General features: G+C 38.3%; 1 protein-coding gene across 3 annotated transcripts in view; it reads left to right on the plus strand.

Annotated features, from left to right (window-relative positions):
* The first annotated feature begins 2,339 nt into the window (after positions 1–2,339).
* LOC109411624 (monocarboxylate transporter 14) overlaps positions 2,340–27,657 on the plus strand; it is a 130,467-nt gene continuing 105,149 nt past the window's right edge. The window contains exons 1-2 of one of the 3 annotated variants that reach the window (XM_062858098.1): positions 2,340–2,507; positions 12,591–12,898. In XM_062858098.1, the coding sequence (XP_062714082.1) occupies positions 12,812–12,898 (87 nt within the window). In that variant the 5' untranslated portion in view covers positions 2,340–2,507; positions 12,591–12,811. The remainder of the gene's footprint in view (positions 2,508–12,590; positions 12,899–27,657) is intronic. The other 2 variants (XM_062858097.1, XM_062858101.1) reach the window with 2 other exon arrangements.

Below are 27,657 nucleotides of genomic sequence, written 5' to 3' on the forward strand. Positions count from 1 at the left end.
CATCTGCTTTTTAATAGTTTTATGTACGTTCACAAAATGTTCTACAAAGTTGTGAAAGAACTTATTTGGAGTAAGTTTGCCGAAGAAACCATTATTCTATCTCTTATGGTTCCTAACTTATATTTTTTAAAAAGATTTATGTTAGGATGATTCATGAAATTCTGTTTTCTTGAAATAACTTTTAATTCGTTCGTTTCTCGTAAACACTTTATTCCGAGCACTTTTAGAACTATCAACGACGCATATTTTTTCCAAAGATCTCAATGTTCTAACTCTCAAGGTTAAAAAGATATTGGTATTTTTCTTTGAAAAATCACCTTTTTCAAAAAGTCATATCTTAAAAAGGAGCAAATGGATTTTCAATCTCTTGGTTGCATTGGAAAGCTCGTACTCTGTTCTATTTATGGTGAAGAAACTGCAGGTACCTTTTTTGTTTGAAGCTTTTTATTAAATTTTGAAAATGCGATTTTTTTATGGAAAAGCAGTTGTAACTTTGAAAATCGATGAGATACAAACTTGGCGTCTTCGACAAAATTGTGAGTTTTTGGCTGCTCTAAAAGTGCCCAGAACAAAGTATTCCGAAAAAATCAACTCATAAAATTATATTGAGTAAAAACAGATTTTCATATGAAAAACAATACACTTCACGCAAATTCAACTCGTCTTTGTTAGATAGATCAATGTAGCTTGGTAAATGGTCATCCATTCCATTAAAACCAACGTCTATTTATACTGTCATCACCATTAAGGTACAATGTTGATAGGATATTGTAAATCATGTAACTTTGATAGGCTTTTACGTTAACATCAACATGTACTAGTGATTGACATTTTCGCTATCCATACATTGAAGTGATAAATTAAAATTACATTGATGGAAATCAGCTCAAAAACATATTTTAAGTTGAGTTCATTGACAAAATATGGATAATAAACAAATTTAAACACTTTTGACATGGTTACTTCGATCTATCTAACAAAGACGAGTTGTATTTGCTTAAATTCTTCCGCTTTCCAAATGAAAATCTGTTTTTATTCAATATAATTTAATGTGTTGATTTTTTCGCAATACTTTGTTTTGAGCACTTTTAGAGCAGCCAAAAACTCACAATTTTGTCGAAGACGACAAGTTTGTATCTCATCGATTTTCAAAGTTACAACTGCTTTTTTATGAAATAAAATCGTATCTTCAAAATTCAATAAAAAGCTTCAAACAAAAAAGGTACCTGCAGTTTTTTCACCATACATAGAACGGAGTACGATCTTTTCAATGCAACCGAGAGATTTAAAATCCATTTGCTCCTTTTTGAGATATGACTTTACAAAGAAAAATACCAATATCTTTTTAACCTTGAGAGTTAGAACATTGAGCTCTTTGGAAAAAATATGCGTTATAAATAGTTTTAAAAGTGCTCGGAACAATGTTTGTAGAGAAACGAGCGAATTACAAGTTATTTTAAGAAAACAGAATTTCATGGATCACTTTAACATGAATCTTTTAAAAAAATATAAGTTAGGAACCATAAGAGATAGAATAATGGTTTCTTCGGCAAACTTGCTCCAAATAAGTTGTTTTACAACTTTGTAGAACATTTTGTAAACGTACATAAAACTATTAAAAAGCAGATGTTTGGATCAGTTAAACTAGAGGGACCACCCTAATTTCACAATAATGAGAAAAAAGGTCGAAAAATAAGAAGAAACTTTCCCAAAGACACCATGTTGTCTTCGTAAATACGGCTCTGGACCCATTGTGCAGTGCTGTAATGGTTCATTACGCAACGCAAATCAGTGCTGTAATGAACCATTACAGCATTGTTAATTTGATGTGAGAAAGTAGGCCTTTTCCTGTCAGATTTGCTTCAGGTAAAACAGCCTATTACGATGAGAAATTGCAAAAAAAATAATTTACACAGTGTAATCAAGAGGATTTTCATGTGGTTTTCTGTAAGGCTCCTATTACAATTCCTTATTATCTTGACATCATTCGTCAGCATTATGGAATTCTGTATTATATTGAATCTTGTGTTTCTTCCCGTTCTATTTACAAGTGTAAAAATGATTTGAATTTTATGCTGGTGCACACACAGCATGAGCTTTCGAACCAACATGCGCGAAAGCTTTTCCACTATTCTCCCTCCCATCGTGTTCCACCCCACCCGCGTGAGGGGCAGCAACGAAAGAGGAAACTCCGAAAAAGGGGTGACGATGGACGATCCGATTTGTTTGGTGTTGTGTTGCGCGCGTGTGACTGGAGAAACGTCAAAAGAAGGTGCAAAAACATTGCCAAGGAAAACAGGTCCTATGATATTCGCACGCTGCTCTGCTGTATGCAAAGGCAGCATAAAAGTGAGCATCTGGCTGGTTGGGTGCCGCGAGTGTTGGTCGTGCTTCGGATATTTATGATGCAGTAGTTTTGTTTCTGCAACTCAGTGAAAAGGACACAAATCGGGACTGAATACGAGTTGTGATTATGGTTCTGAATATGATTTTATTACAAGTGCAGTGTGAGTGTTGTGCGTTTAAATTTTAAATTCGATTTGCTAGTCTGTGGTGGGAGTTTTTGTACGAGAAATGTGGAGGGTTTATGAATATTTGATTTGTGGTTCGAGTGACCTTTCGATGGTCAATTATATTGCTCACGTCTTCGACCATTGTGCTTTGTTGTGAATATGGATTTAGTGAGCAGGAATCATTGTTAAAAATTGTGCAGAAAATGTGGTTTTTCAAATGCTAAAATATTATGTATTTGCGAAAAGAAAAAAGAAGAACAGCCTAAATATAGGCTGTAGTCGTAACATCAAAAGCTTCCGGACGGGCAATGGGAAATCGTGTTCTATACCGATGCAAGTGAGTGCTTTGTTTGACACGCCTCGGCCTCAACTCGGCTATCGATTTTGCGTTTGTGTTGCATTGGTGAAAATGAAACTCGTGTCCTTTGAAGTTGTGATAGTGTGTGTAGTGTGTGTGAAGCTAGGGTGCCCCCAGTCAACGAATCCTGTAAGCTTCTACTTCCTGAAATGTGGTGAATTGGTTGAAAAACCTCATGGCGCCAAACGTAAAAGCGGTGGTTATGAGGTAGAGGGGTTAGGGGCTTAATGGACACCCTAAGCAAATGAGTACGTTAGCCCAGTATAACAGAGCAAAACTTAACATATTATCAGTTGGTTTACAACTTTAATTTGTTTCCTATGTATTTCAATCATTTACAGCAGGTAGAATGTCTTTATTGTGAGGAAATTATGCATTGTAAACCGTGTGTTTTTTAGGACTGGCAAGAAAGGTACGGGGCGAAATGGACACCTATCGGGGCATAATGAACACCCTTGCATATTTTAAGCTATACCTTTGATTACATCGATCTTTTATTTTTTATTTATTTATTTATTTCATTTCGTCAACCGACGTAGACTAGTACATTATACATATACATATTTTTTTTTATTATTTCTTAATATTATAATTATGAAGTACATTGAAAAATATATATAAAAAAAATGAATTAAATTATGTAGTGTTTTTTTTAAGTGTTCCTGTTTCTAATGGTACGAAAATATGTTTTCAAATTTTGCCTGGACATGGTAAAGTCAATCGTTTTGCAATGTTTATTATAAGCAACCATCATGCGATTTATAGGCCCAAATTTGGCGTAGTTTGTTCGGTGGTGGTTACTTGCGAAAATATTCCGAATTCTTAATTGCCGAGTGGGTATATAAAAATTTAGTTTTGATAAGATTTCAGGCGAGTCTATACGATGCGAAATGATATCGTTTACGAATGAAATCATTGCGATTTCACGCCGCTCTTGCAGAGTTTGTATGTCAATAAGCATGCAGCGTGCTTTGTAAGACGGAAGTGGAAATGATGTCCGGCCTAATTTACGAAGAGCAAACAGTAGAAATTGTTTTTGCACTGATTCTAATCTTTCTTCGTGCGTGGTTGAAAAAGGAGACCATACAGTGCTGCAGTATTCTAAAATAGATCTAACATAGGCAATATAAAGTGTTTTAATTGTATATGGGTCATGAAAGTTATAGCAGAAGCGCTTAATGAACCCTAGCATATTATTAGCCCTGTGAATGATTGTGTTGTAGTGGTCAACGAATGTAAGTTTAGAGTCTAAGATTACTCCTAAATCCCTAACCCTTTCACATTTTTCCACATTCTTATTTCCTAATGCGATAGAGACATTCGGTGTTGTTCTTTTTCTGCTAAATGATATTAGATTGCATTTATTAACATTCAGTTCTAATAGGCTTTTGTTCCACCATGTGTAGAATATGTCTATTTCATTGCGGAATACATTGATGTCTTCATCATTTCTTATTTCCAAAAAGAGCTTCATGTCGTCGGCATAAATTAACACTTTTAATTTCTTGAGAATGAAGGAAATGTCGTTTACATAAATGATAAAAAGAAGAGGTCCCAAATGAGAACCTTGTGGTACACCGGAAGTGACTTGAATTGGTTTTGATTTGTATCCATCAAATTTAATTATTTGTTGGCGGTCAGTCAGGTATGATTCAAGCCATTTCAGGTGACCTGGTTCAATTCCAATTTTCTGCAATTTGAAAAGCAGCATTGGTATGTCGATGCGATCAAATGCCTTACTAAAGTCCGTATAAAGAGCTTCCACGTGATTTCCATTATCTATTGCATTCAGTACATAGTCAACAAATTGAAGCAAATTTGTTGAAGTTGATCGGCCTTTAAAAAAGCCGTGCTGCATGTTAGTTATTCTGTTTTTGATTTGTAGAAATAACTTTTTGTTGACAATTGCCTCAAATAGTTTTGGAATGCAAGAGATAATGGCTATGCCGCGATAATTACGTACGTCTGATTTACGACCAGATTTAAAAATAGGCACTAAAAAAGAGGTTTTCCATACTTTTGGGAAGTTTGCAGTATCGACGAGTGATATTTTAAAAAGCCAAAATAAAGGAGCAGTGAGCTCCTTAGCTAAATTTTTCAGAAATATTGGAGGAATTTTGTCAGGACCATGTCCTTTAGAGGCGTCCAAGTTTAAAAGTGCTACATCGATCAATTAAGTGATTTACCTATGGAGATCAATACTACAAATATAATATTCCATCTTAGACGAATTTACATAAAGCCAAAATTTATTGAAACAACTTTAAGCTAAAATATTTAAATTTATAATTGATTTTTTTTCAAACACTCTAAAATGCCTAACAGTATGAAATGCGCGTACATTCATTCGTGATTGCCATTGAAAAATAGCAGAATGACTTGTTCCTTTACACTTATGCATTAAAAGATTAGATTCATTTCGCCCCGGGTGTCCATTTTTTCCGATCTCCTCTACATCCATATCGTGTGAGATTTCAGGATGATGCCTTTTTGGATATTTATAAACGCAAATTTTATATCTCTTTACAATATCAAAATTTAATGATGGTATCAACCTATTAACTCACACGCGCCTCATCTCCTTCCATTGGAGATATTAATAGTCATATTCAGGCCCCTGGTATTTTATTTTATTATCTCGTGGGTATAGACGGGGCGTTCTAGCCCCTGTTCATCCAAGATGTATAGTTATGATGTACAAACGCGATGAAAACAATGTAAATGGAGACCCGTAGTATGTGGTAGCAAATACAAAGCGTTTCCATCAACCAAACAAATATGGAGACGCAAGGCCGCCAGTACTTACGGAATTTTCTTATATTTCTAGGGAAATAGTCCTTGGTTCTTTAGGATCTTCTTCTTTTTCTTCTTCTTGGCGTAGCGTCCTAACTGGGACAAACCTGCTTCTCATCTTGGCTATATGTGCCCTTAGAAAAAGAAGTTTGAGAGATTAAAAAAATGGGTCTTGAAAAAATTTGACAGGGAATATAATATAAAAGATTAGATTTACTATGGCTTAATGCCGTTTGAGCCTGTAACATTAGTTTTTTTTAAATATTTTTTTGATGATAGTAATCACCCAAAACAATACTTTTTCCTTTGTAAAACTTTTCAGTTTAAAGGTAATATGAATAAACAAACTACTTTCAAAAACTTACCTTACCGATCAGGCTAAGACCGGGGTGGCCTCTGATGTATATGCCGAGTAACATTTCAAGTTTTGTTCGGCTCTATAAGGGATCTTCATGACCAATTTTATAAAACTTTCAATAAAACTGATTAATACATCAAAACCTCTTGAAAACCTCTTTAAGAGCTTCCGGCTAGTGGACCACTCTCGGAGAGGTTTTGCAAACCACATTAAGAGTACCAAAAAAACTGTTTTAAAACCTAGTTGAAAAATGTCCCATTCTTGAAAAGAGGTTATGATGATTGGTGTTGTTTTTTTAACAAAAACTATGACAGCTCAAGATGCAGAGAGGCTTTTTCGATGGCACGTAAAGTTCAGGAGGATACATCATTCATAAGTACAAAGCGATGATTTCAAAGTAATATTTTAGTAGTTATTGTGTTGGTAGGCTTATGCGCATTCAATTTTACCGTGAATATAGGGGTTGTAGAAACATAAAATTAATGCGTTTCGAAAACGGTGAATATTATCATCTTGGAATGAAATACATCAATTTGTAAATTTAGTGAAACTATCTCGAATCACAAGAAAATTCAGCTGAGAGAGTTTATTTATGTGAGCATGTTATGGAAATGGCGGCAAACTATGAATTCACTGCCTATTTGAGCAAAATAACTATTTTCCATTCACGTCAGCTAATTCTTCAATATGGCGACGACCGTAATTAGCGAAAATAAAACAAAAGCAAGTTTACTTTTATGATGACCGCAATAAACCTTGCAATGTCGTAGTTTCTGCTTTTCCACCAACAGATGTCGTTACTAATCGAACGTATCGCCATCGGTTGGGAGTTTTAACAGTTTTATTGCGGTAATAATGAATGCCAGAAGGTTTACATATCGAAGAGTTTTATTTACTTTTAAAATATGGTTTTGTGGATATCTTCTAGTATACCATAAATCATTTCATCAATGGTTTTCATAAAAGCAGTCATAAACTGTGAGTTTTAATTATTGCTGTAATAAAACCCCTATAAAAATCAAACAAAATCAATCAGCAATGGAATTGTTACTTGGGATAGTAGCCGTCTCCATTCCACTCTGTCCATGGCTGTTTGTATCCAGTTTCGCACTCTGCGCAGGGTCCGCAGATCGTCCTCCACTTGATCGACCCACCTAGCTCGCTGCGCTCCACGTCTTCTTGTACCGGTCGGATGACTCTCAAAAACCATTTTAGTCGGGTTGCTATCCGACATCCTGATGACGTGACCCGCCCACCGTTGCCTCCCGATTTTCGCGGTATGGACGATGGTTGGTTCTCTCAGCAGCTGATGCAGCTCGTGCTTCATTCGCCTTCTCCAAGTCCTGTCTTCCATCTGCACTCCCCCGTAGATGGTACGCAACACCTTCCGTTCGAAAACTCCAAGGGCGCGTTGGTTTTCTACACGTAGGGTCCATGTTTTTCTAATGAAACCTCAACTATTTTTACGTAACATATAAAAAAATAGGAATGTTCTTCAAGCCGTTATTGAGCTGCATTTTTTTTTGAAAATTCCAAGTCTTGTGTACATATACGTATGGAATGACCATGCGTCTCCATCACCTTTAAGTAGCTGTTTATTCTATTAATTACACTAGTTTACAGCATTTTTGAACTCGGTAAGCTGATGATCATTTTTGGTGTAGAATCATGCCCTGAGTTCGAAAACGCGATGGAAAAAAATTACAGTAGAGCGGAAATTTTTTCGACTTTTCATACAAGGTTGATTATTTGAAATCGATTTTTGTTCTATTTTTAAGCAACGTCGCTCACTTCACATATCTCATTCTTCGTAATCAATGCTCCGATTGAGCTGAATTTTTTACTGTAACTTGCCTACATATGATATGTCAAATAAACGTTGAGAAAGAATTTTTAGATTGTTTTTTTTCTTATTGAAAAAAATACATTTCTTCATATATTTTTGGAAATTTGGCTAAAATTTAAGTAGATCGTCCCTAAAACTCGCCAATATCTTGAATTTCGTCAATCTGACGCAAAACCTGCATTCAGATGATCAAATGGTATTGTATTCAGCTTTTAATTTATGGAAAAAGATTTGAAATTGGTTAAACAAAACGCAAGATATTTGAATTTTAGTAAATTCCATATTTTTTAAAGTTGTAAAACTCGATATTGAGCTAAAACTCAAAAACTGCTCTACTTTAAATTTTTTAAAGCACGGTTTCGAAATCAGCACTAAATTGTGCTTCAAAAATTTTGGTCGTTGACAGAAGTTCACGACTTTCATTTTATTTTGTAAACTAGTGTTTTTTATTGTTTATTAATTTTAATATATTCATATACATATATACATATACATATGGATCACCCTATTTTCAAAATGGCCACCCTAATGGCGAAACAAAAAAAATACGGGTCTAATTATTTTTGCTAAAGATCATTCTCACCGAGTTTGAGCAATATCGGAGCACTTTTATTTTTGATTCTATTTTTTTCATAGAATGGCTGTACTTTGAGCTCTTGCATAGCTAGTTCATTAACTGATGATCAAATTCACCCCGAAAACAAAATTATTATTATTGTTATTATAAACTGTTTTTTCTAAAACAATGTAACCGATTATAATTATGTAAAAACATAGCGTAAGGTGTCCTGAAAAACTTTGTCGAAGACCACGATGTAATCTGATGTTTATTCAAAAAGATATAGCGTTGCCATTGCCTGTCGAAACAGCATGATTTTGTTGCTATTGTTATTCCTTTTCGTGTTAAAACTTTACAACTATTTACAGGCATCGGATCGCTTTATGGTCTTCGACAAAGTTTTTCAGAACATCCTAGGCTACATCATCCGTTAAAAAGTTTCAGACAAACTTTTTGAAGTTATGACAAAAATGCAGAAGAAGTATGCTTTTCCATACAAAATCCCAATTGCAATGCGCAAAGTGAAACCAAAAAAAACTTTGATCTGAGAAATTGGTTCCGATGACCAGAGCCGTTGCGTGGTTTCACGGCGCCCTTGGCAAGCATTCAGATTGGCGCCCCACGACAGTTAAACATTGTTAGTTTGGTCAAATTTTCGATAAAATATGTTCATTTCTTTTCTTTTTTCAAAGTTTCTTTAGTTGGATTTCGGTGTTTCGAAGAAACAAATTCCCCTGATTTGTTTTTTCTTAGAGTGTGTTTCACTTAATAGAGTTCCAAGGATCTTCAAATGAAATATTTTACAAATTTTCGACAATTAATTCAGTTGGTTTTACCAGAATTTTGCATTACCTTTACAAAAAGTTTCTTCCGAAGTTCAATCAACATATTTCCCAGAAAATCTGTAAGACATTTTTCAATAAACCTTAGACAAATAATGGACATGAAGAAATACCAGGAGGAAATCCTAAATAAATCTTCATGAGTTTTTGTTGAAATCTCTGATAAAAAAACCTGTTAGAATCACTTTAAATTATGATATCTCTGGCGGAATTCCTGCAGGAATATCAGGAGGAATACCTGATAAAAACCCGGGAGACATTCCAGCAAGAACTTCCAATGGAATTCATGGAACAAATCTTGCAGGAATTCGTGGAGCAGTTCCAGAAGAAATGCCTTTGAAAAATTATAAAGAACTATTAACTAGAAGATTTTTTGAAAAAATCTGTGGTGAATTTCTGAAGGTATCCTTGACAAAAAAAATCACTGAATAATTTTTTTTTGAATGAATATCTGCAGAAGTTTGTTGAGAAAACAATGGAAGATTTTTTAATGAAATTCTTGGAGAAAGATCCGGTGGAATCTTTTGAATAAATTCCTGAATAACTTCCTGGAGAAATTTCTTCGATAAATTTCAAGAGAAGAATTTTTTTATTTGATTTTTTTAAAAGGAAGTTTAGTGTTAGTTTCCAGTCCTGGGCACCCACCCCAAGCAACACACATGTTATAATAAAGTTACGACAGCGCAAGTTTTGATTGTATAGAAGTTTATTTAACGTAATTCTAACATTATGTTGAAATAACGTAAAATAAACTTCTATACAACCAAAACTTGCGCTGTCGTAACTTTTATAACTTGCGCTGTCGTAACTTTTATATAACATGTGTGTTACTTGGGACGGTGGTGCAGAGCGCTGAGTTGAAAGATTTCCATCCTGGGCGAATGCCAGCCATTGCCTTAATCTGTGGCCAGGTCAAATTTCTGTCGACTTGCTTGATTTCGTTGTTGGGTCTGCCTTTTTAAAGGAAATTTCAAAGAAATCCCTAGAAATAAGAAAGAAAACCTGGCAAGAAATTCCGAGGAAAGGCCTGGTGAAATTTATTGAGGATTACTAGAATATTTATTTTATTTCCAGGACATAAGAATAAAAACTCACTGATATTTTTCTGGGTGAATACAACTTGAATGGTTTGTGCTAGATTTACAAGAGTTTAAGCCCAAATGAACACAAAGTTCTTTCCAACAATTGAATGAACTGAAAAAGCATCATCTGAACATTATCCATTAAAAATACGTTTTGTCCAAACTGTAAATCATTTGAATGAATGCTACGAATGTTCTCGGAAATAATTTCAAGACATTCCCCAGTAAGAATGTTCAGGATTTATCAGAGAGAAAATTTCACTAGAATTTTGAAAACATATTTATTTTGCTATGTTTATTGAAAAAAAAACAAAATAATTTCTCAAAATATCATAAATCTATATATATAAAAATGCAGTGGCATACGTGGGACCGCACATAACTTGCGACCGGTAGGTCCGATTTTGGTCGTCTTAGTTTTGTTCTGTTAGTTTTCACCCAAGGAAGGTTTATGAGGCATAAAACATGGAAAAAATGAGAGTTTTTAAAAATCGATCTTCTATACATTTTGACCGGGGACTTGGTCTTGGCTAGAAACTTGAAACGTCAAAAAACGCAGTAGGCAAGACAAAGTTTGCCGGGTACAGCTAGTATAATATAAATTTCCAGGGTCAATCGTGGTGAATCTTCAAAATAATCTAGAAAAATCTAAAATTTAGAAATATCAGAAGAACGTAAATGATTAATGTTAGATACTTTAAACAGTGAAATTTTGATAACATTCATCCTGTTTGCTCTTAGCCCTAGACGTTTTCGGCGCCCCTCTGAGGCTGGCACCCTTGGCGGGGGGCCAGCCTGGCCTACCGCACGCTACGGCTCTGCCGATGACCCACACTAATACATATTTAACCGCTTTGATTGATAAAAGTCATGATCGCACTTGTTTTGAAGCATTGAGTTTGATTATATTTGCAAGTATTCAAAAATTTTAAGCTTGAGCTTGAGCTTGATTGACCGCCCGTAGATGCTACTCCAGTATCGACAGACCAGCTATGGCGCCTGCCACGTCAGGTTGCCTACAATGGCGCCTGCCACGTCAGGTTGCAGGTCAATTTGGGGAAGGGTAAGGAAGTGATGTTTGCAATCGTTTGTATCCACATCTGACCGAATATACCTCTGCGCCAGCACAAATTCATGCGGATGTTGGGGTGATGGTGGGAATTGGTTGGTAGAAGGTTCACACATTGGTGTGTGGATACCAGGGTAAGGTGATAGAATTGTGTGTGTTTTACTATTTTGAAGATGTGCGGCACAGTTCGCTTGATTGCATAACTTGTAGGCGTTTTCTAATAGGATTGAAACACTGTGCTGTGAAAGTTTGGAAGGAAGAGAAACGGCTTTTTTCAACCCGTTTCTGTTCCAGCGATGGCTATGAACATGTGAATATACATGAGTTGTATATGTAGAGAGCAGAGAGAAAGTATATAGAAAGATACAAAGTAGGAGGAAAGGGACGGGCCAGGGATTGAACCCAGGACCTTCTCCATATAAATCAGAAGCGGTAGCCACTAGACCACCAAGCCCGTCATCTGCAAGTATTCAAAAATTTTACGTCAAAAACTGTGAAACGTGATCAATTTTACCTGAAATCTCACTATTGGATTTCTGGGGAAATCGTGTTTATGTTTTTTAAGTATGATTCTGATTTCAAGATCATTAACAGGTCCCTGCTCAGTTCCTACGTAAAACTGCAGAAATACTAGCTGGATTGATACTGAGATTTTTAATTCATTCTTGAAAAATATAAACTTTTTATTAATTTTTCAATGATTTAAAAAATGTTAAAACGCTTTAAAAGACACCAAAAACCATTTGAAGATACATATACAGAACAGTTCTAAATATCAGTTGACAATATAAAGTTTTGATTTTGACAAGAAAAAGTAGGAAAATGTAGGAAACTATTCCCAGTCTTAAGGTGGAGTTGGGTATTAGAGGGTCAAAACAGCTTCATGTTATCAAATTTAATCAAGTCTGCCGTTTTTAATTACCTAATGTCAAAATTCTAGTAAGTATTAAAACAAAATAAAACCACTAATGTAACAGATGCTTACAATCAGATGATAACACATCGAATTCAACCACTTCCGGGGCACCCTAGTGAAATGCCAGTGAGTGCCGCGCTGAGTGACACATATCCTTGCATCGGTTTTCCCAGCGATTTTCCCTACTACCTGCCTAGCAGATGACAGAATTTCCCAGTCCGTGTGCATTTCGTTTTCGTTCTAAAGTGAAAAAGTTCCCTTTGAAGGTAGTTCACAGGTTTCCAGTTGGCTGCACCAATAATGGATCGTTAGCTGACGGACAATGAAGAAAATGAGCATATAGTGTGTTAGTGACCAACAGGAACTGGCAAGCAGTGTCGGTGGAAAAGTGTTATTAGTGCGCTTTAGAGCAAAGGGCGAAAAAAAGTAAAGAAAAAGGAGTGAGTTCCCCCCGAGCAGCTCAAAGAAGGGGAAAATGGGACAAGCTGCGAGCCAAGCCGACGATGCCGAAAACGACCAGGAGGACGACGAAATCATTCCCATGCGTGGGGATCGCTTTCTGGTGAGCTTTTCATTCATACTTTTCACTCGATAGGGGTTATTACAAATAATCAGTTCAATACAATCATGAAATAAGAAGCTGGAGGAGATGTGTGGGCTGATATGAAAGATATGTTGCCGATTTATACTTACAAAAACTGTAGGACAATAGTCATGCATTGAAACGTAAACCACAGTGTAAAATATTCAAACCGACATTTCCTTGAACGGTTTTAACGTTAAAGGCTGTTGTCGTGTTTCATTCGTTCGAATTAGATTGAGGCCGCTGCCTTTCCGATCATTGTTTTCTGTTAATTTAGCGTCCGTTGGTCCAATGTATGTTGAACAAATCGATAAGGATTGCATGTTTCACCGCTGAGTCATGATAATCATCATTGCATGAGTGTACATAGTTAGCCAGACAAACGGAGATTCGAAAGTTTGTTTTATTGTGGGTATAATGGTGTATAGGAGGTATCCTTTGAATACTGGAACATAAAGGTCATGCTGTTACGGCATCATTAATGAAAACAGTTGAGCAAAGTTTTTATTACTTAAAAGACTGTATTTTTTTTTATATTTCGCTATGATTTCTTACGGACTTATTGCGTTCAGTCTGTTTATTTACTCTTGTGCAGCCATGGTACTGCAGCAAATCTATCAACAAAAGCTAATTATCCTTCAGATAATATCGAGGAATACCTATCAACTTTGTGATTTTGGGAGATAGGAAAAATGAATTTAGAAAATATTATACAATCTGCATCTTTTTATTCTAATTTAGAATCATCCAAGTTATTGAATATCATAGGTTTAGTTTGACTTTAACTGCACATGCCGTAAACCGAAGTATAATTGATCAGTGGGGTGAAATTGATCTTTCGTGGACTAAATTGTAAATCCATATTAGCAATTTCTGCACGTCGTTATGATCATGGAATGTTTACCTCATCTTGTTTATAGATGCCTAGAAGCCTGCACGCAGGATTCCGTGCCGGAAGATCCCCAAGCAACACACATGTTATATAAGAGTTACGACAACGCAAGTTTTAGTTGTATAGAAATTAGTTTTACGTAATTCTAACATTGTGTTGGAATAACGTCAAATAAACTTATATACAACCAATACTTGCGCTGTCGTAACGTATATATAACATGTGTGTTGCTCGACCCCTGTGTGGACTATATTGTCACGCTCGGTATCATTCTGGAGAAAATCAATGAATTCCAAGAGTCTCTCTACCTGGTGTCCATTGATTACGAAAACGTTTTCGACCGTCAACGGTGCACAACGGTGTTTTGTCCGATCCCATCCGAATCGTTGCTGGAGTGAGGCTGCTGTTCCTCATCCTGGTAGATGCGATTGACCGTGAACCAAATCGTGGATTGCTGTGGCCCATTACCATGGAGCACCTAAATGACTTTGAATTGGCTGATGACGTTGCTCTCGTAGCTCAACGGCGCTCTGATATGCAGAGCAAGCTCGATGATCTTGCCAATCGCTCCTCAGCGGCAAGTGTTACCATCAACGTCAACAAGACCAAATCGGCGGGCAATCAGTGGAGAATGTTGAAAGCTTGCTATATCTTGGTAGCCAAATGGCTGCCAATGGCGGCACCAAGATCGACATAGGTGCACGGATCAAGAAGGCGAGGGCTGCTTCTGCGAGTTTAAAAATGTATGGAAAAACAACCAGATTAGTCGACGCACCAAAATCCGAATTTTCAACTCGAACGTGAAATCTGTGCTGCTATACGCCAGTGAAACCTGGTGTGTATCAGTGGAGAACATGCAACGGCTGCAGGTCTTCATCAATAGATGCCTGCGGTAAATAATTCGTACATGGTGGCCTCACAATTGGATCTCCAACGTGGAGCTCCATCGTCGATGTCATCAAAAGCCAATAGCGACAGAAATTCGGGAACGAAAGTGGAGGTAGGTCAGTCACAACCATCGCAGCAGAGGCAGACCCAGAGGATCATGGCGGCGCAGCCTCAACAACGAAATCAAGCAAGTTGACAGAAATTTGACCTGGCCACAGGTCAAGGCGATGACTGACAATCGCCCAGGATGGAAATCTTTCAATTTGGCCCTCTGCACCACCGTGGGTGCCCAGGACTGAAAGTAAGTAGTAGAATTAGAATAGTATATACAACGCCTAAATGCATAAGAAAGTGTAACAACAGTTGTCAATTGTAATCGCTTAAGTAGTACCCAAGTGGACAATAGAGCTGTAAACTAGGGGCGGGACAGTTCTAATATTGATTAGCGGTATTAGCAGTATTAGGAAATATTAATCCCAGAACCGAATCATGTTTTAACAAAGTAAGCCATACGCCAATTGAACTGAATTAACCCAATGACAACAGAAAGAAATGACAAAATGACCGTTGAGCTTTCATCGTAATAATTTTGTATGAAATAAATGAGGACTAGAAAGCAGAAATCAACCCAATGTTGTTCAAGAAAATCTACTTGGGGCCATATTGCAGGCGCAACGTTTCCCAAACTTGGCAGTCACGACCCCCCAGTCTGTTCTCACCTCGTTTTTCGCTGAGAAGCGCCTGCAAGTGGTGTTTGGGAAGCTATGCGCTGGCAGACATGATCACCAAACTGCAGTGTTACTACTGTAAGGATGGGCTAGCTCGGGCTCTCAGGGCTGACTCGTTACCTACACTGGAATGTTTCACGACTTTCTGGCAGCGACACAACATAAAATAATGCACTTAATGAATGAAACCTCTTTCACGAACAAATTAAGTTTAACAAACAATTTACATCCTTAACACATTTATTAATATACATTAACATTTATTAGTTCTAAAGGAGGGGGGGTTTCGTTGCGAGCTCGGTGCGATGGGGCCCATACGTATGAAGGTGTTGTAGTAGTTAGAGAGGAGGTTAACGTTTTTTGTGCTCACCAGATCAGCCGGTTTGTCGGTGGTGTAGGTTTCTGCGACCGTCGTCTCCCTCTCCTGGCTTCGCATAATAGCCATTGAAGAATCGCTGGGGGAGGGGGTTTGATTGAACCTGGATGACTGGCTAGGGCAGCGTTGTGAAGCCAATGTAGTCAACGAGCTCGACAGGAAGCCGAAGAGGGTGCTTGGCTAGCGGAGTTGACGTGAGCCGGATGAATGTTGGCGTTCACAAGTCGGTGAGCGGTCATAGCGATCATGGCGTTCGCAGTATTACAATTTCTGGCCTATTGAAATGTCAGGCGTTCACGTGGTTTGTTGTGGAATCGGCAGGGCTTGGCGGTAGATGATGGAGATTTCCGAGTCTTCAAACGGTGATGGGTGACGTCCCTCTGCTCGCAGGTGGAGAGACAACCCATCGGATATAGAGTGCCCAAAGAGTTGGACTCAATGGACCTCGCACCTCAATGACAAGGGTTGTCGTCTACGGACCGCGTGTGGTGCGACGAAATGGCTGAGGCTCATCGACCACCAGCAAGAGGGCTCGCCACCTTCCAAGCGATGTGGTCGTGTCCGGCTCCACTGGGCGATTTCCCAGGGCATCCAGAAATGGGCACTCACTAACACGTGTCGTTGGCGATTCTCCCTGATTCGTGGAGGGCAACGCAATCTGCTTGACCGGACTCCTCACAACCGATTCCTACCGAGATCGTACACTGACTACTCGTCGTCGCTTCAAAAAACTGCTCGTACTTACTGTGTAGATAGTCGGGTTGTTTTGTACTAGAAAGACCGTGTAAAAATAAGCAACAGCGTAGTTTCCCAGACAAGCAGTAATCGTATAAGATGTTGCATAAGATGATAAAGTGGAGGCCATATGCGTACATGCCTCCATTTAGGCGTATGTAATATGTACGCATATCGCTTCCACTTTAACATCTTATGCAACATTTTATACGATCACTAAAGTTATCTAAGCGGCATCCAATTAATAAGTGATGCAAATGAGACACGCTAGTAAATCTATTCAAATTGAAAATATAACGTACACATGAATTTAGAGCCACCTTTAATTTGTTAAAGGTAACCATTGATACCGAATCGAGCAGAAAATCACAGGCTATGAAATACGGGAAAGGCTTTTGAATAAACCTAATTTAGTTGCACTAGACAAAAATGATCAACATTTGGACAAAGTACGCAAACAAGCACAGATTTTACCACATTGAGACATTACATAGCTATCCCATTCAAAGTTCGATTCAATAAGAATTCCTAAACTAGACGTATTTTCCACGAATTGGATTGCTTCATTATTTAGTGTTAAGAAAGGTTTAAGTTTGTTATTAAAAGCACTCTTTGAAATGAAAATAGCATTAGTTTTCCTAGCATTCAATGTTAGCATATTTTGACGAGACCATTCCCTTATTCTATGCAAATCTTTATTAATTTCTTGAGAAATTTTTGTAGGACAGTATTTTAAACATTTATAATACAGGGGATGGCCAAAATGTTTGGGATAGCAACTTTTTATCTCTCACAAAAATATTTAACATGCTGTAACTTTTCATAGAGTGCATCAAAAATTCTCAAATTTTGACTGTTTGTTCACCTATTATATGTGCATGATTGGTAAAAATTTGAGCTCGACTGGTTAATCTTTCAGCGAAGTTAGAATCTTTTTGGTAAAACACTATTTATTAGACAACAAATTTTTTGAACTGTCATATCTCGGAAACCAATGAACCAAATTGAATGAAATTTTTATCGTTTATTAACAATACATTGATATTTGATACGACGCCATAAAATGTAATATTTTCTCACGATGAATAATGTTATACCGGTTTGACATTTTCACCCATATAGAGGAAAATAAGTCAAATTTACAATATCAAACAAAAATTACTAAATGTGCTACTCTTTCAATCTAAATAGGCTCTAAGGCGCCGTCCACAAATTACGTAACGCTCTAGGAGGAGGGGGGGAGTATGGCCAAGCGTTACGGTCCATACAAAAATTTTCGGGGTTTCATACAAAAAAGCGTTACGGAGGGGGGAGGGGGGGGGTCGAAAAATGTCGATTTTAGCGTTACGTAATAAATGGATGCTGCCTAATACATCTTATCAGAGATATCTTGAGAGCAGAAGCAGAACATCTTTGGATATCAACACTAAAATTTAATGACATTGAGGTAAAAAATTTACATTTTTTCAAGAAAAATCCAAAAAGTTTCAATCCATGATAACTTTTATCAAACGTGCAAAGAGTACCTATGTTTTAATGACATGAGAAGCATCAATGTATTGTTGATAAACGTTCAAAATTTCATTAAATTCGGTTCATCGGTTTCCGAGGTATGACAGTTCAAAAATAAGTTGTCTATAAAATATTGTTTCACGAGAACGATTCTAGCTTCGCGAAAGATTAACCAATCGAGCTCAAATTGTACCAATGATGCACATATAGTAGATAAACAAACAGTCAAAATTTGGGAAATTTTGATGCACTCTATGAAAACTTACAGCGTTTTGAACTTTTTTGTGAGAGCAAAAAAAGTTGCCTATCCCAAACATTTTGGTCACCCCCTGTACATTTGAGCATCATCAGCGAAAAGATGAATTTCGCAATACTTCACGATTCTATAGATTAACGGCTACGCAGTCTTAGGGTTCAAAAAACGAGTTTTATTATTCACCCGACGTTTCGACACGGGGATAGTGTCTTCCTCAGGGGGAAAATAAATATTAACGTTTTTGGTCAAATGTTTTGTCTAACTTTAACTGTCTCGTTTTGTGTCGTTTTTGGTACATGCTTACACTTCGAAATCACTTAAACAGTTCAACGGTTTTTTGGCGAAAACTGGCAATAACTATTGAACTGATTTGTAATTCACAACAGTGTAGTTAGATAAAAAATTATAGATCTTGTTTGAAAAGAATTTTGTCCATTACATCTATAATAGTCTAGCAATTATTATGTTGGGCTTCCAATCCAACACCAAGTAAGGCAAGTAATATTTAAAGCAAATTCAAGGTTGTTTACTATTCCCGGTTTTCCTGGTATTCCCGGATGAGTGCAAACCTCGCTCGTGGTCTATTCTACCACGGGGAGGTAGGTATTGGAGTTGATAGGAAGAGACTTATTGACCTCAATATGGGATCTGTATTACGCCTGTAGCCTGATGGTAACTTTTTTTTAAATTTAGGATTGTAGCTAATTTGTTACTCATACTGTCTTTGATTGAAATATTGATGTTTTCATGTAAACACATTTTGAGATTGATAATGCCATGATACTTATTAATAAACGATTAAGGCTACAGTCGAAACAAGAGGAGCTGCAACACCTAAGTTAAATTCGTTTACACAATGAAAAATTATACAAACTTTAGTAGTTGAATTTTCCATACCACACAAAAAGTAATTTAAATCGGAATCGACCACTTTTTCAGATATTCACTTGAATGCAGAAGATGAAATCTGGTTGAATGTACATTTTCAATTTTCGAATTTTTATTATGCACTTAACTATGGCTAGCTGCTTTTAACGCGCCTCCTCGTTGGATATACAGTAGGCTAAAACAATAGGGGGATTCACTTAACAGCGTAAATTGATTAAACTGATTAAACGTCGCGATCACCAAGGCAATCTTTGATTATTTAATTCGCAAAATCATGAAACATTTCAAATAACCAGAAAATCATGGCTTATGCAGCAATTTAATCTGTTTAGTGAATACCCCTAATATTATCATAACTGTCCTATACCGATGGATATACAAGGAAGAATAGACCAGTTATACGACTATTTCCACTTTACATGTAAACTTGAAAATATTTACCACAGCTTTTCGCAAATTATGTGACGCAATTCGATGATCCACAAAAAAGGCGTTTTAAAATCAAAACTCTCTGTGTTATCCATAAATTCAATTAGCGATCATCCTCTAAAAAGGGGCAAAATATAGTTCGTCGAAAAGAAAATCACCCCGTCGCCGTCGTCGGTCTCGAACGCAGCTTTTCCGTTTCATTCAAATATTGACCGAGATATGAGCGGATAAATTGCAATTCAAACAAAATCACCTTCGTTCGTCGCCGGTCCAAACGCATCACGGCACTCTAATTAGCCCTGAAAATATATCAAATATCGGAATATTTGCCTGCAATCTGGATAAAGTAAACCACGGGCCTTCGCGATTGGTCAAAACAACGTTACAATAACTCTGGCAGATCGGATCACGGGTGAGACTGATGTCACCACCCACCTCACAATTGGAAGGCGTGTTGCTTACCTGTGGCCTGGGGCGCGCTTTATAGCAGCCCAATATCAACAGGTTCGGCAAATAGCGACTGCAAAACGGCTGTTAACGATACGAACTCATTTTTAGATGGGTCATATTTGCTGTATCCATTGGCAACTGATTCACGTCAGAAGCGATTCTGATGTGCGGGTTTAATTCGATGAATATCACTCAGGAGCTCGGCCATTGCGAATGGGAATCTGAGGGGAAACTACTTTAGTGCATGAAATAGTAATGGGTCACTCCATATAACAAATGACACTTTTTCTACTGTAACTTTTAATAGAATTACAAACCAATATAACAAAAATTTACAACTTTTTCGGACATAAATAAAACTTCAGCAGCATTTCCTTCTGAGAGCAAAAATTTGCCATTTGGATGGGGGTTTAAGGCCCATATAGCTGAGAAGCAGGCTGAGCTGAGCTGAGAAGCAGGCTTTGTCCCAATGAGGACGTTACGCCAAGAAGATAGAGAGAGAGATGGGGGTTTAAGGACTGTATCGGAAATTAACTATAAACATTCAAAATGCTCTATCTCGTCGCACGGTTGGTCTTTTCATTCCGGTTCTTCTATGAAATCTTCACAATATAGTTAAGTTTAAAACAGCTTGAAGAAATTTGGAAAATATTTAGTATTATTGAAAATATGGCTCTATGAGTATACCACACAAAATAACAATCTGTACAAACAGCATTTTAATTTTAATTTTTTTTAACGTTTCAAACATCTCTAGCGAAAAAAAATTGTACGGGGAAAAATCTGGAAAATAATGATTATTACTAGCAGTTATGTACACATAACACTCAAAAGCGACTTTTAAAATTCTTATTTTGGATAGAAAAACCTTCAACATTAAGAATATGGTCTATCCCAAATAAACACCTACTTTTTGGTCGAACTTTGACGGTCTGTTTTAAATATCTTTAGAGGTTATAAAATTCCGTTCTCTGGCAAAACTACCTCTTTAATAGATTTAAATACATGCCCAATCGTAAAAAATGCAAATTTTTAACTTTATGTATTTTTTTTATTTGCGTAATCGTTCTTTGAAGACGCATAAAAAAAGAGTTCCTCGAAAAATGGCCTTTTTTCATTTTTAAGAATTGCCCTAAACTGCGGAGGAACTTTTTCTTGAAAAAAATAATTTTCCTTTATCATGAGCATTCTGGAAAAGAATGTATTTGCGCAAAAATAAGTGAAAAAATTAAATATTTTCCCACAGTTTTCGCAATTTTAAATTTTTGGGAGGTGTCCAAAATTTTAAAAACATGTGTGCAATCTTTGAGATAAAAGTCCAAGTTAAATGATTATTTTTTGGAAATCAGAACTGCCATTCTTTATTAAAGAGATTTATATAGCATCTACAAAAATAAAGTTATGTTTATTTCGAACAGATTATTTTTCAGGCAATTGTGAACGTTTATAGTTTATTTCCGATACAGTCCTTATCCACTGTTAATTGGTTAAATCACTGTTCATTGAAGAAAGTTGTATACAAAATTGCTTTCCAAACTTCGATACCGTAAAACAGGGTATCATTGATCAGGTGTTCAATTCATAGGGTATTGGTTCCCATCTTAAGCATGTGGCTCCCATTTTCATCCTACGAAATACAAAGGATTGAAGCGCTGCTGGTTTTGTTTATTATTTTTGTTAGAAGTGAGAACCCATGAAAACAAAAAGAACGGAATCAATCGGTGCCGTAATCGCTTGTTTTCGAATAGGATGAATATGGGAGCGTGAGATTAATGATGGAACACATACCCTATTATGAATTGCCCTGGCCCTACTACCCCCCACCCCCCTATCTTTGGATCCGGCCCTGGTAATAATGATGATCAACTTAATATTGGTTCCTAACAGTCATTGACTTGCTTCTCAAGAATTTCGTACTCAGGCTACCCAAAGCCTAGATTAGATGTTTCTAAGGTATTAAGCAGGGACGGTATTGAACCGCATATTATACCAAAAAACTCTTAACATGAAAATATTGTTAATTTTATAAGTGCGCATTTGCAGCTTCGGGTAACTTTTCTATTTTTTTTCACCTTCCAAACAGCATTAATCATCTTGCATGCAGGGGATAGACAAAATGACAGGACAGGGACAAAATGACGGGACAGGGAAAATTTTCACTTTTCAAAAAATGTTCAACTGTCACTTTTTGAAAAGTGCATGGAATATTCTCAAATTTTTACTGTAAGTTCGTCAACTAGTTGTTTATCAGTGGTCCAAATTTGGAAAAGAATCTCCGGATTCAATGAACCGAATGCAATGAAATTTTGACCATTTATGACTTATACAGTCAGGTTTTTTACGCGGGGGATATGTGCCGCGTAAAAAAACTCAGTTGAAAATTCAAAAAACCGCGTAAAAAAAGTCTTACCATTTCTCGACGAATCATGCAAATATAAGACGATGATTTTTTTTTGTATGGAGTTTTCATTTACGCGGCCGCGTAAATGAAAACCGCGTTAAAAAAAACCTGACTGTATAATGAGCTATTAACAACCGTTGGCTTAACTTAAAATTTTTACCCGGAAGAAAATTATAACGATTAGATTATTTTTCTAATAAAACACCAAATTATCCAAAACTTCAACATCGTTTTAAAATTCAAGATGCAAATTATAGTTCATTTAATTTCCCTCTAATTGACTCATATATAAATGTGTTTTGAAGGAAAGTAACACCATAGCCGCCAATAAATTGGAAAAGCAACGGAGTACATATTAAAAATAGACCAATTTGCTAATAAACCGTGAAAAAAATAAAATCGCGTTAACTTTTTCTCTTGTTAAAAATTTTAAGTTATGTCACATGTTTTCCAGAGTTTATTATATAAGTCATTGTTTCGTCTAGCGATTGATCAGGCCCCACGTTGTGTACTTTTAATCCCGAAGGACAAGACGACGACGTACTTCTTCAAAATGGTCAAAATTTCATTGCATTCGGATCATTAACTCCGGAGATATAACAGCTCAAAGTTGGCTATCGGATAATTTGGACCACTGATACACAACTAGTGAATGAACGTACAGTAAAAATTTGGAGAATATTCGATGCACTTTTCGAAAAGTTACAGCTAGTTGAACATTTTTTGAAAAGTGAAAATTTTACCTGTCCCGATCATTTTGTCTATTACCTGTACATACCGTGTACTGCCTTTAATGTGATCGACGATGTACTGAAATCGGGGGTCAAATTAAAACATGTTCGCAGATTAGATGCAGTTGAACTAACGGGGATGCACTGTATTTCCTAGAATCTTTAGCTCCGCGTTAGACATGTTAATAGCTCTCTGCATATTTCCTCTTTTACTATCCGCAAAAACCACCCCATTCAATCATTCACGTGTATTTTTGTCAAATGACTGACTAACATCTCATCTGGGTGAATCCGGTAATTCCGTTAACGCAGCAGCAGCTGCTGAGAGAATGACCTGTGTTTTTATGTGCGCGCGCGCGTCGAAGAACAACAGAACAGCTGAGTCTCAGGTTTGTATCCACTGCTGACAAAAGTGTGGGTGTCGGTCGGTAGCAATCGTGCATTAAAACGCTTCGGTACGCTTGTTTGCAATTTTCCACTACATGCCATCAAATCGACAGCGCGAATGAAGAAAATCGGTTTTCATCATCTCCTTTTATTTTTAACCCATCACACGATACATGTTCTGTTAGTTGATATAAATTTCTCTCGTGTGGCGATAGTAAAATTTCGTTTTGAGGGGAATTCATTAAGTCCGCCACGCAACATTCGAATATGATAAGGAAGTGTTTTCAAAATGCATTAAATTCTTGCTATATAAATATTCTGCACTATTCTATTACCCTTCCATACTAATTATACGTACTTAGAGGATACCCCCTTTGGATAACCCCACCAAGCTTCACATATGTCGGTATTAAAAGTCTCTAATGTATAACCAACCTACTATGGGCTACGAACAGTTTATTGGCAATTATTTCACAATTATTATTTTCCCTAAGAACCGGTCCTAGGTCAAAGCTGTCATTTTTAGATTTTTTTTATTAATGCAATTTGAAAAATATTTTCCTTTGGCCTCCTGAAATGTTGACCCAAATTAGACAAAATCTGTTTTCTTCTGCTCAGTGTTGTATGAGCATAGTTATTAATTGAGAGCTTTCTCTGTCAATGATCATTTTAGATATGCATCACCATTTTTTAATAGAATGAGAAAATCTGCTGATCAGAATTCAAGAGGTGGTTCCTCGGGTTATGTGGGTCGACCCACTAAAAACTCATTCTCTCTCTTCCTTACCTTCGCGGTACGTCCGTTAGGAATGACTTTGAAAGGGGGGGAAAGCGAATACTCTATTGGTTACCCAAGCAACACACATGTTATAATAAAGTTACAACAGCGCAAGTTTTGGTTGTATAGAAGTTTATTTTACGTAATTCTAACATTGTGTTGAAATAACGTAAAATAAACTTCTATACAACCAAAACTTGCGCTGTCGTAACTTTTATATAACATGTGTGTTACTTGGGTAGCATTCCACCAGCTACCGTCTTAAGTTGTACTCTCTCCCCTGGAAGCTTGGGTCGTGGCTAGTACTATAGACTACCCGTTGGACTCAAGCTCCTGGAAGGGGAGGAGGGCCAACTCAACTTGCTGTTGGTCGACCCGCCATTTTCTCTGTAGTTCTAGTACGATTCGGGAGACCGTGGAAGTAACGGAGTCCCACTTGTCCGCCCCCGTACACATTCTTTCAACAATGTTGTCCAAAGTAACATCTTTACCGCATATCTCCTGCGAACTCGACCTTTGCTTCACGAAGCGTGGGCATTCAAAGACCCACGCACCCATGGCCTGACATAAATTGTGTCAAGTGAAAGTTCACCTCGTCATGGGGCCTGCTCGTTCATTTAGACACACTCGGTATGAGCCTGTGTGTCCGTCTACCCTTGCTGGATAAATCACAATCCCGCATGCCCGCTATCACGCATACCGCATCCTTTGAGACCGTGCGGTATGCGCTGACTACCCTAAGGCACATCAACCTGTGGATATTCTCGAGTCGATTCACGTTTCGATTGACCACTAGCGCATTTGACCATGCAGCGGCACCATATCGTGGTATGGAAACCGCTACTTCTTCTTTTTGTTTTTTTTTTTTTTAATTTTTATTCAACGTTTGCGAATTCTACACTCAGGAGACTGCTACTGTCGCGAGCAGCTTACGCTTACTGGAGACTATTGCCGAGTTACTTGACATTAATCTTTGACAATGCCATTATCGCCATGCTTGCCCTTTCGCAGGTATATTCCACATACCTTCCGAATTTAACCCTTATGTGGCCGACAGGGTACCCGGGTACCCAGCACCCATTTAAAAAGCACGGCGTAGAAAAAAGCAAAAAGTTTGTCGGACACATAACGGTTAAGCTTATCGTCGATCATGACCCCTAATTGCTTTAGTGAGCGCTTAGAGTTTATCGTGCACCCGCCTTTGGTGACCACTGCCTGTTGTTCAGACTTGTTTACCACAACCACGGTTGTTTACCACCACCACCTCCGTTTTGTGGTACACGAGTGCCAACTGTCTCGACGTCATCCAGTCCTCCACTATGCCAATTGCGTGCATTGCTGTCAGTTTCACTTCCTCTATCGACTCGCCGTATACCACGAGGATAATATCATCGGCAAAGCCGATCAGCTTCACGCCCGGTTCGAGCCTCAAGTCAATACGCCATCATACACCGTTTTCCATAGTACCGGGCCCAGGATGGAGTCCTGAGATACCCCCGCGGTGATATTGTAGCTCCTCTCGCCTTTCTCGGTGTCATAGATTAGCACCCTATTCTGAAAGTATCCCTACAGCATCCGGCATAGGCTAGCCGGGACTTCTAGGTGGTGTATGGCGCAATCGATGGCGGTCCAGCTGAAGCTGTTGAACGCGTTTTTTATGTCCAGCGTGACGACTGCGCGATTGCGGATTCCCGTTCGCTTTTTTGGAGCGCTGTTTCGGCCGTGTTGGTTACAGCCTTAATGGCGTTCACCGTCGATCGTCCTTTTCGGATGCCGAACTGGTTATCCGAGAGGCCAGAGTCATCTGGTTTCTCGGTATAGACCATCAGCCTCTACAGAATGATCCGTTCCAACAGTTTCCCGGCGATGTCCAGAAGGCAGAAAGGTCTGTATGCCGATGGGTCACCAGGTGGCTTCCCGGCTTTGGGCAGTAAACCCAATCTTTGCCTGTTCCACCTCTCCAGAAATTCGCCTCTGTCTGTCTAGGCACATCTGCTAGCCATTCTGGGCCATTTCAGAGCTAGCCTCGGTGGACATCTTGATGGCTACTGTTGGGATACCGCCGGGCCCGGAGCCTTGTTCAACTTAGCGACTTCCGACTTCGCTCGTCGTTCGTTACCGGGGCCCATGGTCTTGTATCGTGGCGCGGGAACAGCATTTTCATCTCGAGGGAGCGTTCTGGGGGTGCTTACGCACCCTTCGTTTTGGCCATGACTACTCTGTAAGCATCACCCCAGGGAGTCGTGTTGGCAGATATTTTCGAAGCACGCCTGATTACACGCCTTAATCTCTTTGTTCAGTGTCAATTACGCCGCCCTGTATGCCTCACTTCGCTACATTCTACCCTCATCGCTACGAGCTCTTTGCATCCTTCTTCTCGTTCTTAGGCAGGATGCGCAGAGTTCTGCGATTTTTGGACACCACCAGTATACAGTTTTGCATCCTTTTCTTAGTAGGGATCGCCTTGGTATTGCAGTGTCACATGCACGGCTAAGGGTTCCGACTAGATCATCGCTGGATTGATCGTCAGTGTTACCCTCCATACGCAATCGCTCCATAAATATCGGCTTATCGAAGCGCGAGGTCAGCCTTCCCCGATGGTGGTCGATGAGCTTCGGATGTGGCCGTCTTCCTCCGTGTTCGAATCACCAGATGGTCACTGTGCGTGTTTAGGGTTTAGACCCTGGGCTCCAGAAGGTCACGTCAATGATGGACTCTGCATCGTTTCTACTGTAGATTTTTTTTTGTCGCTCAAGTTTGCGACATCCACGTTCAGTCTAGCCATAGCTTCGAGTAGAGCCCAGCCTCTCGCGTTAGTTAGGCGGCTACCCTACTCAATCGTTCATTCGTTAAAGTCTCCACTGATGACCACGGGACTCAATCCCACTAGTGCGCTTGATAGCAATTTCAGCATAGACGAGAACTGGTCTGTCTGGACCACCTGGGATGGGCATAAAAATGTAGTTGTGCACCCCGTTGATCTTCGCTATTGCGAAGTCCTCGTGCGCCTGAAAATTATTCGCCGCTAGCTTGGCCTTATCCGATACAGTTTCCGTTATCGGGAGGGATACGGTTTGGGTTCGAACCCTGTAGTGCGATGTCTGTACTTGACTCCGAGACTGACTGCCGCAGCAATTGTCGTGTAGCTTCCCAGTGGTTCAGGTTTAACATGTAACCTGCATTATCATCGGTTGATTCGACGTCCTCACGTGCCTGGACATTTAGGCCCGCCCGTCGTGTGACCCTTGTTCGCAGCGCAAATCAGGCTTTTTGGTGCCAATAAAAAA

This window comes from Aedes albopictus, chromosome 3 (assembly GCF_035046485.1).
Source record: "Aedes albopictus strain Foshan chromosome 3, AalbF5, whole genome shotgun sequence".
NCBI classification, from domain to species: Eukaryota; Metazoa; Arthropoda; class Insecta; order Diptera; family Culicidae; genus Aedes; species Aedes albopictus.